A 12,559-nucleotide genomic window follows, 5' to 3' on the forward strand; every position below is an offset into this window, starting at 1 on the left:
GATATGACTTTTCTGGGCATTGTGAGATTAGTGTTTTTCTCACATTTATTTTATCATTTGTTTTTTACTTCTTGCATTAGACAATAGACAATAGGTGCAGGAGCAGGCCTTTTGGCCCTTCGAGCCAGCACCGCCATTCAATGTGATCATGGCTGATCTCCCCCAATCAGTACCCTGTTCCTGCCTTCTCCCCATATACAAACAAAGGATACAAAGGACATTTATTATCACATACACCAATTGGTGTAGTGAAATTTGACTTGCCATTGCAGCACACAAATAAAGATAAGACACAACATTAAAGAATTTAACAATAAACATAAAAACATCCCCCCACAATGGTTCCCACTGTGAAGGAAGGCACAAAGTCCAGTCCTCATCCCCTTGTCCACCCATAATCGGGCCTATTGAGGCCTCCGCAGTCGCCGCTAGGGCAGCCCGATGTTTCAGGCCCTTCTCACCGGGTGATGGTGCTCCGGCGTCGGGAGAACCCTGTCAGCGGCTTGGGAAACCTGGAACAGCCGCTTCCTTACTGGAGACCGCGGCTTCCGAAGCCAACAGGCCGCGCTGGACGGAGCTCCACCACTGGCGATCTCGCCGAGAGATCCCAGGCTCCCGATGTTAAAGTCAGCGCCGCCGCCCGCGGCTGGCCGCTCCACAGTACCGCGGCTCCGCGATGTTCACCTGCGATCTCAGCATTCCGGAGCTCCAGCGCGGCGACCCGGGCAAGGCATCGCCCGCTCCGCGATAGCGCTCCAGCGCTGTGCCGCCGCCGAAACCGTGGTTCTGGCCGGTCCCCTCAGGAAACGCCACTCCAGACCCGTTGGTAGGCTGCGAGGACGGGTGGAACATACTGCCCGGAGAAAATCCGCCTCTCCGACCAGGTAGGGACCAGGAAAAGCAGTTTCCCCCTACCCCCCACATAAAAAAAGAATAGACCTCCAAACAAAACACTTTTTAACACACTAAAAATAAAAGAAAGAAGTGAAAAGGCAGACAGCTGCAGGCTGGGCAGCCATACACAACTGAACGGCACCCCCTAATATCCCCTGGCTCCGCTATTTTTACGTCCCCTATCTAGCTCTCTCTTGAAAGCATCCAGAGAACCTGCCTCCACCGCCCACTGAGGCAGATAATTCCACAGACTCACCACCGTGAGAAAAAGTGTTTCCTCGTCTCTGTTCTAAATGGCTTACTCATTTTTAAACTATGACCCCTGGTTCTGGACTCCCCCAACATCGGGAACATGTTTCCTGCCTCTAGTGTGTCCAAGCCCTTACAATCTTATATGTTTCAATTAGATACCCTCTCATCCTTCTAAACTCCAGTGTACAAGCCCAGCTGCTCCATTCTCTCAGCATATGACAGTCCCACCATCCCGGGAATTAACCTTGTAAACCTATGCTGCACTCCCTCAATAGCAAGAATGTCCTTCCTCAAATTAGTGGACCAAAACTGCACGCAATACTCCAGGTGTGGTCTCACTAGGGCTCTGTACAACTGCAGAAGGAAGCATTGAAAGCTATTTCTGCAAATAAAACAAATGTCACAACTTATGTCCCGGTAATATTTATACAATTTTTATTTAATTTTCTGAAAGTTTACTTTGAAGAAAGATAAATTTCAGTCTGCTTTATTTAGATTTGTGTCTGTTTGTTTCCCCCTTTGGGATTAGTCTGTTTTAGTTTATTGTCACATGTACTGAGGTATAGTGAAAAGCGTAAAGGATTGACAGACAGTGCTTCAATTCACAAAGCTCCGTTTAGTTGTTCAGAGATGTCCATCGGCTTGTTCTTTCTCAGGTCAGCCGCTAAAAATAGTTGTTCTGAACAAATGTAAATTAATCACCTTGTAAACAAGCAGTAATTCCTGGGAGATGATTGGACCTCTGGTCCAAAGTCTCACCATTACACCATCCTCTCCTGTTGCCTGAAGCCTGTTATGGACTCATTGATAGATTGATTTTTATAATTAGCTAACAACTCCATTGATACGTCATGTGGCCAGCAGACAGAAAGTAAACTAGATTAGTCATTAGTTGTCTACCGTTGCAGTTTCAATGTTCCTAAATTAACAAATGGCTGAACTGATTTGTAGAGCGGCAGGGAGGAAGTAAGAGCATGAACTGAATAGATTATTTGTAGAGTGTGAACATGGAACTGTAGGGCCAAATGGCCTCTGTGTGCTATAGTGATTTCATGATCACATTAGTAAAATAGTACTAGTGTATAATTTCCTGGCTGTGTGCAGTACTTTCAATGTGCTGGTCTATGGAGTGGTGCATGTTATCAGATGATAATGCATCATGCACCAGTAACCATGTACAATGATGGGGTCGGCAGACTGTGCCCCTAAGCCAAGGCTTTGAGATGATGCTGGGGAACATGTCCTTATGCCTTCAGCCATGGGAGTGCAGCAGGTTAATTCCTGAGATGGCGGGGCTGATATATGATGAAAGAATGGGTCGACTGAGCTTATAATCACTGGAATTTAAAAGGAGGATCTTATAGAAACATAAAATTCTTGAGGGATTGGACAGGCTAGATGCAGGAAAAATGTTCCCGATGTTGGGGGAGTCCAGAACCAGGGGTCACAGTTTAAAAATAAAGGGTAGGCCATTTGGGATTGAGATGAGGAAAAACATTTTCAGCCAGAGAGTTATGAATCTGTGGCATTCTTTGCCACCAAAGGCATTGGAGGCCAACTCACTGGATGTATCAAAGAGAATTAGATTAGGGCTAACTGAATCAAGAGATGTGGGGAGAAAACAGGAACAGGGTACTGATTCTGGATAGACACAAAAAGCTGGAGTAACTCAGCGAGACAGGCAGCATCTCTGGAGAGAAGGAACAGGTTGAGACCTTTCTTCAGACTGGTTAGGGATAAGGAAAATGAGAGATGTAGATGATGATGTAGAGAGATAAAGAACCATGAATGAAAGATGGAAAAAAGTAACAATGATAAAGCAGTTTGTGGGGTGAAACCACTCGGGTGTGGGAGGGATAGAGAGAGAGGGAATGCCAGGGCTACCTGAAGTGAGAGAAATCAATATTCATACCACTGGGCTGTAAGCTGCTCAAGCGAAATATGATATGCTGTTCCTCCAATTTGCATTTAACCTCACTGACAATGGAGGCGACCTAGGACAGAAAGGTCTGTGTAAGAATGGGAAGGAGAATTAAAGTGTCCAGGAACCGGGACATCATGTTGGTTCACGCTCGCCAATGTATAAGAGTCCACATCTTGAACAACGGATACAGTAGATGATTCTGAATGATCAGCCATGATCATATTGAATGGCAGTGCTGGCTTGAAGGACTGAATGGCCTACTCAGGCACTTATTATCTATGTTTCTATTATCTTAAAACCAGCATCACCAGTGATGCTTCAACAGCCCTTGTTGGTCAGTAATTAAAAAAATCAGCCGATTAAATGCCAAGTAGAGCCCCAGGTGAATCCTAGGTGAAGGTGTCAAATGATGGGGAACAAAATGTAGGTCTGGAACAGGCTGCATTGTTGAGATAAACCAGTTTATTCCCTGCAGAAATAAAAGCAAAATGCAGAAAATATTCAACAGGCCAGGCAGCATCTGTGGAGAGAGAAACAGTTAACTTTTGAGTTGATGAAATGCATTGGCTGGAAACATTAATTTTGTTTCTCTCTCATGTGGTGCTGTCTATTCTGAGTGTTTCCAGTTTTTTATTTCAGATTTCCAATATCTGTAATAAAAATTGAAAATACTGGAAAAGAATAAACAAAGGATCTTTATTTCTTGGTTTATCTGCTGACTTCTTTGAAAATATCATTGGTGGTCCTTCAGTGCAGATAAAAATCAGAGATACTGTTGAATTGAATACATTTTATTAGCCAAGTATGTATACATACAAGGAATTTGCCTTGGTGCTTTGCTCGCAAGTAACAACAGTAGACAATTTAAAATAAAATATTGTAATTTAAACATATGGAATGAAATAAAATACCAGAGTAAAGGAGGCTACAGACTTTTGGCTGTTGAGTAGAACTACGTCCACATTAACGGGACGGAGGTGGAACGTGTTTCTAGCTTCAGGTTCCTGGGAGTCAACATCTCCAATGACCTCTCTTGGACCCACAATACCTCTACTCTGATCAAGAAGGCTCATCAGCGTCTCTTCTTCCTGAGGAGACTGAAGAAGGTCCATCTGTCTCCTCAGATCCTGGTGAACTTCTACCGCTGCACCATCGAGAGCATCCTTACCAACTGCATCACAGTATGGTATGGCAACTGCTCTGTCTCCGACCGGAAGGCATTGCAGAGGGTGGTGAAAATTGCCCAACGCATCACCGGTTCCTCGCTCCCCTCCATTGAGTCTGTCCAAAGCAAGCGCTGTCTGCGGAGGGCGCTCAGCATCGCCAAGGACTGCTCTCACCCCAACCATGGCCTGTTTACCCTCCTACCATCCGGGAGGCGCTACAGGTCTCTCCGTTGCCGAACCAGCAGGTCGAGGAACAGCTTCTTTCCGGCGGCTGTCACTCTACTCAACAACGTACCTCGGTGACTGCCAATCACCACCCCCCCCCCCGGACACATTATTATTTATTCAAATCGTTTGCTATGTCGCTCTTCCAGGGAGATGCTAAATGCATTTCGTTGTCTCTGTACTGTACAGTGACAATGACAATTAAAATTGAATCTGAATCTGAATCTGTACTGCTCATGGGAAAAAAAGCTGTTTTGATATCTATGTCCTTGGTGGCTTTGGCAGTCCGGAGACACCTTCCAAGGGGAAGTGCTTCAAAGAGTTTGTGGCTAAGGTGAGAGGGGTCAGAGATGATCTTACCCGTTCCCTTCCTGGCCCTTGCAGTGTACAGTTCGTCGATGGGGGGAAGGTTGCAGCCAACAACCTTCTCGGCTGATCGAACGATGCGCTGCCGCCTCCGGATGTCATGCTTGGTGGCTGAGCCAAACCAGACCATGATGGAGAAGGTGAGGACAGACTCTATGATGGCAGTTGGAAAGTATTAACCTTAAATAGTGGAACAATGCAACTAAGTTCAAAATCATCTAGCTGAGATTATTTGCTTCTGTCTGGTGGTTAAATGGATTTTTTACTGTTTAGTTGATATTTTTGGATTCTTTAGTTTTTTTTTTAATTATTTGAATTTCCCCGTGCAGGTTTGTTTCCTTGATCAAATAAACCCGGATAAGTCAAAGAGCTGCCTTACATCATCTTTAGTTTAGTGATACAGCATGGAAACAGGATCCACAGCCCACTAAGTCCGTCAATCACCTGGTAACACTAGTTCTACGTTAACTTGTTTTCTCATCCACTCACTACACACTAGGAGAGGAAGTTAGACACCAATTAACCAATAAACCCACACACCTTTTGGATGTGGAAGGAAACCCAAGCACCTGGAGGAAATCCATGCAGGCACAGGGAGAACATGCAAACTCCACATAGACAGTGCCCTAGGTCAGGATCAAACCAGGGCTTCTGCCGTTGAGGAAGCAGCTGCACCACTGTGCTTCCCTAGTTCTTATACCATTGTTTTGGATGGGAAATTAAGTAAATTCATAAGAATGGAATCTGAAGTAGTGCAAAGTGTAATTATGGAGGTTAAAGTCTAAAGGAAGTGGAGTTAAGAGTATGTGGCAGCAGCACCTATGGAGAGGGGATGTGACGGGTTCAGGATTCTGAAATCAGTGGAGAAGAAACTGTGCTTAGGTCTGGAGCTATCAAGCACCTGTGTCTTCTCCCAGAATGCAGAAGAAAGAAAAGGGAGCAGCTGGGTGGCTGGGATACTCGAAGAGATTTCCAGCCTTCCTGATGCAATGCTCTGAAGATCGATTGGATGGAAGGAAGTGACAAGCTTGTAATGGACTGGGCTGTGATTACCACTCTGTAGATTCAGACGATCAGGAGCAGTGCAGTTCCCACACCAAGGCGAGATGCAAAATCTTTTGAATACTTTCAATAGCGCATCTGCAGATGTTGGAGAGAATCCTCATTGTCATGCTGTATCTTCTTGGATGCCTAAGAAAGCTGATGTGCTTTCTTAATCATGCATCAGTGTAAATGGACCAGGTGATATGAATGTTTAGGAAATTGAAGCTGTCGACCATTTGTACAGTAACTCCGTCGATGAGGACATTGGACTTTGTCTATGGAACTGATGCACTACAATGTGTTACAATGCTAAGAACTATATTCTCCACTCTGTATCTTCCCCTTTATTTTATCTTTTGTACACAAGTTTGATTTGATGATATTTATGTTTTGTTTGGATAGCATGCAGAACAAAGCTTTTCACTGTACATGTCCTCTGTACATGTGAGAATGATAAAACTAAATCCTGGGAGAATCAACATGTCTTTCATTTTGCTGACTTTAAAAGCTAGGTGGTTGTTCTGATACCATGATACAAGATTCTTGATCCCTTTCCTACACTCGCACAAGGTTCCCAATCTCTTAATATGCAAGTTAAGTATTGTTATGATAGATCTGGTACGATTCCATTAACCCAAAAATATATGCACCTACAGGTTTATGTGAATTAAAGGTCTTTGAATAATTGATGTTTAAATGTGCATTGTTTAATTTTGAAATTATGGGGCTGTATTCCCTTCCACAACCATCCATAATTTGATGGGACAGTGGAGCAGTATTCCAGCCTTGGAGCATGTAACTGTAACCAGCCTCTCATCCAAGGCAAACAAGCATGCAGCTCACTTGTAATTGAGCAGGCCTGAAAATTACGTCAAGCAGTCTGTGAATGCCATTCTGCCTCAGGTGATCTGTTGAATGCATTGGGCAGCAAGCTTTTGCCATTCTGTTCGGTTATGTGCGACGTCTTCCACCCTTGATAGGCTTGCGTCCCGGGCTTCCAAATCCTTCAGGAATGTTCGCCTCCATGTGAGTTTTGTTTGGCCTGTTTTCCTTCTTCCGTAAGGTTGCCATATCATTGCTATCTTGGGTGCACGATCTGGTGACATTCGGAGTACATGTCCTGCAAATTTCATCCTGCGTACCTCTATGTCCTGGCTGAGAGGCTTTGTTGCAGTTTCATGGTAAGCCGTTCATTACAGTTACAACACTGCCATCTACCCAACCGTGCTTGAAATTTCCCCGGTTTGCCCTGTTTAATAAAGTAAGGTATATCTAAACTGCCCAGTTGGTCGACTCGCACTCAGCTGCCCAAATTTCTGAACCACATAGATTTCCAAACTGCACAAATGCCTGAAAATGCTAAAATTCCCTAATTTACGCTCTGTCATAAACTTCCCAAATTTCTCGGCAAAGCAGGGGAAATCTAAACTGCTCGATCAGTCCACTCTTGGTCATCAGCAGAGTGATTGAAGGCGGCATATGCTCACTTGTTGACTGATGCCCAGTTTCAGTTTCACCAGGATCACCTGATTCCAAATCTGATACGAACCTCTGTGCAAACGTGGGCTAAAGTACTGTATTCCCCCAGAGGTGAGATAGAGTGAGAGCCCTTAACATCATGGCAGCATTTCTCCGAGTGTGGCATCAAGGGGCCCTGCTGAAACTGACATTGGTGCATCAAGGGAAAAGCTGGGTGGCTGGAACCATACCATGTATGAGTGAAGATAATTGCAGGTAAATTACTCCAGCTCACTACAGGAGTTCTTCTGAAAGGTGTCCAAGACCCAATCAACTTCACTGGCTTCATCATGGACTTTCTTTTGATCACAAGATCAACGTTCAATTCCATCTGTGACTCCTTAGCAAATAAAATAGTCCGAGCCTGCGCACAGGAAGACCCAAGAACAGGCACACTGGGGGAGAGGGGAGTGGGGGGGGAGGAGAAGGAGAGGCCAAGTGTACTGAGCGATGGCATATTGCATATGGAGGCAGCGGCGATCGAACGGAGAGTGGGCAAAGCCACCGTCGACAGCAAGAAGCAGCAATTGGTGAGAGGGAAGGGAACCCCATAGTGACCGAACGTGTCTGTCAGTGGCAATGACCTGAGGAAAGCGCTGTACCCAGAGGCTACAACATGAGCCGCAACAACAGCTGTGTCACCAGACCAAGCGGTGGGGGAAGAAGGGCTCGCTAGTGCACCTTGCGAGTAGGGGGTGGGGTTGAAAGCCGGGGATCTAAGCGGCCGCTAAGAGACGGCACGAGCCAGGAGTGAATCAACAGGTCTGTCCACCATATCTGAAATCTGCGAAGAGAAACTTGATTTTTCGGTTAAATACTTCAGTTTAATAAGATTTCATCGAAATGAGGAAAAGTTAGAAATCAGACACCTGTTCAATCAAAGAAGTTCATTTGATTTATTTGGCCAGAATTATTTATAAACCTCCTGATGCTGATTTTAACTGTTTCAAGTTCCATCATTAGATCCACTCCTCTAGCAAGTCCGTCCAGATGAGACTTCTACTTGGCACCTGAATTATCCAATTTGTCTATTCACATTGACTATTTGCTCTTTCAGGCATCACATCAGCAGTATGAGTAAATTACTACAAACTTCTGAGGGCCAACTAAGGAGTGTTTTTTTATTTGGGTCACATCACAATTGTTATAATGAGATTTCCCTGTGATTATGTAAATGTTAAAGATGGTCCATGATTCAACCTGGATGTGAAAGGTTGCTAATGCCTGGGTCAGATTGTACCATGTAATGTCAGGAGAGTGTTTCAAAGAATATTGTGCATTAGCAGCTATGAATATTTTGCCCATCGTTTTTTTATAGAATGGTTTGAATTATTTGAAAGTAATGTTTATTTTCTTTTTCAGAATTCTTTACCTTTCATAACTCCTTAAAGGCCTTCAAAAACTCCAATAAAGTCCCCTCAGCATTCAGTCGACGAACAGAAGATGCGTCTGCAGCACAGTACTTCCAGGTGAGACCTTTTCCAGGTTTGTCAGCTTGACCGATGCTCATTCCTTGTCATTAAGTGAACCGTTCAGTCAATCATTGAAGAAAACCATTGGGAAATATAATCCTAGAAATGAGCCATGTTTTGCCCTCAATAGATCAGCTGTCACCAAAGATTTGTAGCTTTTTCCCATTTAAAAGAAGCTGAAACCTAATATGTGATTGAGCCTTTGCCTTGCAGACATGGGGAAATAATTATTGAGGTGAAATCAAGGAGAGGGATAATGCTATCGCTGCTCATATGGAGATCCACCAACACAAGGACCTCCAGTGATTGCTGCAATCTATGGTGGGCGGTAATAAGAGGTGAAAAGTTAAGTGCACAGATGTTTTAAACTATAGCAACAATATTTTAAATTCATTAAAAATAAGTGAGATAAGGGCAAGAGGTGGTGGTGTTAATATATAACAGACAAAAATGATATCAAGTTGGATATCAAGGATAATTCATTAATTTTGTATTAGAGGTTAAAACAGATTGTGGGGCAACCGTTATGGTTTTTGTCAACAGTTAATTAAAGGGTATTGATAATGATATCATGAATTACAGCAAAGAATTCACAGCTCTCTTGAGGTGCGGTGCAACAGGAGATGCCTGTCCAATTTGCTGATAGGTAGTAGTTCGACTGAATGAGTATGACTCAATAACAGGGAATGGTTGCAAACAGTTCAAAGCGTATCAAGCATGCTCTTTTGCAACCATTTTTAAATGTATAAATTATGCAAGTGTGTCCAGTTTCCAGGCAATAATACTTTGCATGCATACAATTAGTCCAATAACGTAAAAGAAATGTGAATGAGGCCAGATTGCGTCCTCATAGGAAATTATAATTTGGGAGCAGGAGCAGGTCACATAGCCCCGCTGTGCCTTTCCTTTCTATCCACACCTTTGCTCATCCAGCTCATAAAGGACAATGGAAACAAAATCTTGGAATATTTGAGGAAGAGAATTTCAAAGGCTTGCAAGAGAAAACACTTTGCTTCATCTCTGTTTTAAATGGGCAACTGTTTATTTGTAAACAATAATCATTAATTCTCAGTTCATCCTCTACAATGCACTGACACCAAATGCCATTCCACTGATTAAAATGGTTAGCAATCAGCACTGCTTTGCCAAGCACCTGTGCTATGGCCACCTGGAGCTCCCGAATGCTAACCATTTCAATTCCATTCCCCATTACCAAACTTAAGGAACCACACCTCATATTCCACCTTGGTAGTCTACAACTCGATGACACGAACATTGAATTCTCAAATCTCAGGTAACTTATCTCTATCCGCACACACATGCCCTTCTTTCCCATTACAATTTTGCTCCAGCTCACCTATGTCCCAGCTACATGTCCCAGCTACAATAGTCTCACCGGCCTGTGTTTGGTCTATATCCCTCCAAACCTGTCCTATCTGTGTACCTGTCTAACTGTTTCTTAAATGTTTGGATAGTCCCTGCCTCAACTACTTCCTCTGGCAGCTTGTTCTATACATCCACCAACCTTTGTGTGGAAAAAGTAATCCTCATTCCTAATAAATCTTTTTCCCTTCACCTTAAACCTATGTCCTCTGGTCCTCGATTCACCTACTCTGGGGAAGAAATTCTGTGCGTGTTCCCCTCCAACTCCATCTGCCATCACCCACTCTCTCCTGTCGGAGAAACTTCCCTAACTTCAAGTAACCCTTGCTTTCCCTCTCTCTCCATCCCTCCCCAGTTCTCCGACTACATTTTATCTCTGTTTACTTTGTTATTACCGTCTCCCAGCTAACAATGATCCATTCTACATTTTCCTTAATCTCCATTCCCTTTGTCCTGTTTTCATACCTTACACTTCATTATCTCTCCCCTGACATCAGTCTGAAGAAGGGTCTCGACCCGAAACGTCACTTATTCCTTCTCTCCAGAGATCCTCCAGCATTTTGAGTCTACCCACTCTCTTCTCCCATCGCGTCCCTTCTCATTGTTGCCATCTCCCACCCCACCTCCTTTTGATTTCTGCCAATCCTTCCCACTTCACAAAGCCACCTGAATATTCAATTGCAGCTTAAAGGGCCTGTCCCACCAGCATGCGACTGCATGCGCCGTGCGCGACCTAACGTGGTCGCTTGAGCCGTACAGCCTCGCGGGGCTGGTCCCACTTCGATCGCCGGAGCCGTATGGAGGTGTGCGGGGCTGGTCCGGACATCGCGCGGGGCTCTGAAAAACTGACACTGTCCAAAAATCCCGCGCGGCAACGGCCTGTCGGCCCGCAGCCGCATTGAGGCCGTACTCAGCGCCTCGACGGGCGTACGCAGTGTCTCGACGCCGTATGCAGCGTCTCGACGCCGTACGCAGCGTCTTGACGGCGTACGCCTAGCGTGTGGCGTTGCGTGATGACATCACCGCCCGGCATGCCGTTGCGTGATGACGTAACCGCCCGACGCCGTGCAACGTCCAAATTCAGTCGGCCCGCCTCCTGCCCAGCTGATTGGTGAGTATGATGTCGGGACCAGCTCCAGACGGCTCCGTGGTTGGAAGTGGGACCGGCCCCGCGAGGCCATACGCCTCAAGCCACCACGTTTGGTCGCGCTCGCCGCTGCAGTCGCATGCTGGTGGGACAGGCCCTTTAGTCACATTGCAATGTCAATAGCTGTCAGTTCATACTCATTTATTTCTGTTTATGCCAAATAATTATGAATGCTGTATACTTTCAGGTAATGGGCCATTGGTTTTAGTAATTTTTTTTACTCGTTTCTGGTAACCTCTTACCTTTGCAGAACCTTGCTCCTCCCTGATGCATTCTGGTCATCCTTCCCTGCACTTTTCTCTTTGCCTTTTCACATTTCTCTTTGTTTGAAATGCTTTCTTCTATTTTTGGCTTTGCTTTTCTCTCTTAATGGAAAACAAGTGAAACCACAGATGCTGGAATATGTAAAAGAACAGGACGAGTCCCTGACCAAAAACATTAATGTGTTTCTCTTTCCACAAATGCCTCTTGACTGACTTTCAGCATTTCTGTTTTTATTTTAGCATTCCTCCCTACTGATTCTGCCCTTTGGGTTCCCTTGGGAAGCATTGAGATTTGAGCAGGGAAGAGATACAGATCTAGATGACCAAAGCCGTTGTCCTCTTCATATAAAAATAACCTTAAATCCAACTTTGAGGTCATACATTTCAGCCACACAAATTTGACACATGAATTAGTTGTAAATTTATATCTTTATATACATTGTAACTTTATTTAATACCCAAGTACTCATGAGAAATGCTATAAATGTTCCTCAGGTTAGGCAGCATCTGGGGAGCAAGAAACAAAATGTTTATTCTGACGAAGAGTCTGAAATATTAACTTTTTCTTTTTGCACAGTTACCTAGCTGACCCACTGAGTGTTTCTAATGCTTCCTGAGCCATATTACGTAATCTTGGTCTATAAAGTTTCAGCCGTTGCAACAAATTTCTGGATGTGAATCCGATACCTAATTACGGCTAAATTACAATTATCTCCCTGGGGAAATTTATCCCTGATTCTCTTTCTGCCATCTTTAATGAAGGGTAAAACGCTTGAGGGTTTGAGAGGAAAATTACAAATATTTATTTTAAATTCCACGGGGAGAGTGGAAATGGAAAGCAGCAAAATTTAAGCACTTGCTTTCCTGAAAGTAAAACCATTTAAATTGCCGTGATCAGTTGTGGG

The 12,559-nt window shown here is 44.3% G+C and overlaps 1 protein-coding gene across 1 annotated transcript in view; it reads left to right on the forward strand.

Annotated features, from left to right (window-relative positions):
* carm1l (coactivator-associated arginine methyltransferase 1, like) overlaps window positions 1-12,559 on the forward strand; it is a 77,212-nt gene that overhangs the window by 38,354 nt on the left and 26,299 nt on the right. Inside the window, 1 exon segment of the mRNA XM_055632802.1 lies at window positions 8,752-8,858. Within this exon segment, the coding sequence (XP_055488777.1) occupies window positions 8,752-8,858 (107 nt within the window).

This window comes from Leucoraja erinacea, chromosome 3, assembly GCF_028641065.1.
Source record: "Leucoraja erinacea ecotype New England chromosome 3, Leri_hhj_1, whole genome shotgun sequence".
In the NCBI taxonomy this organism is placed as follows: Eukaryota; Metazoa; Chordata; class Chondrichthyes; order Rajiformes; family Rajidae; genus Leucoraja; species Leucoraja erinaceus.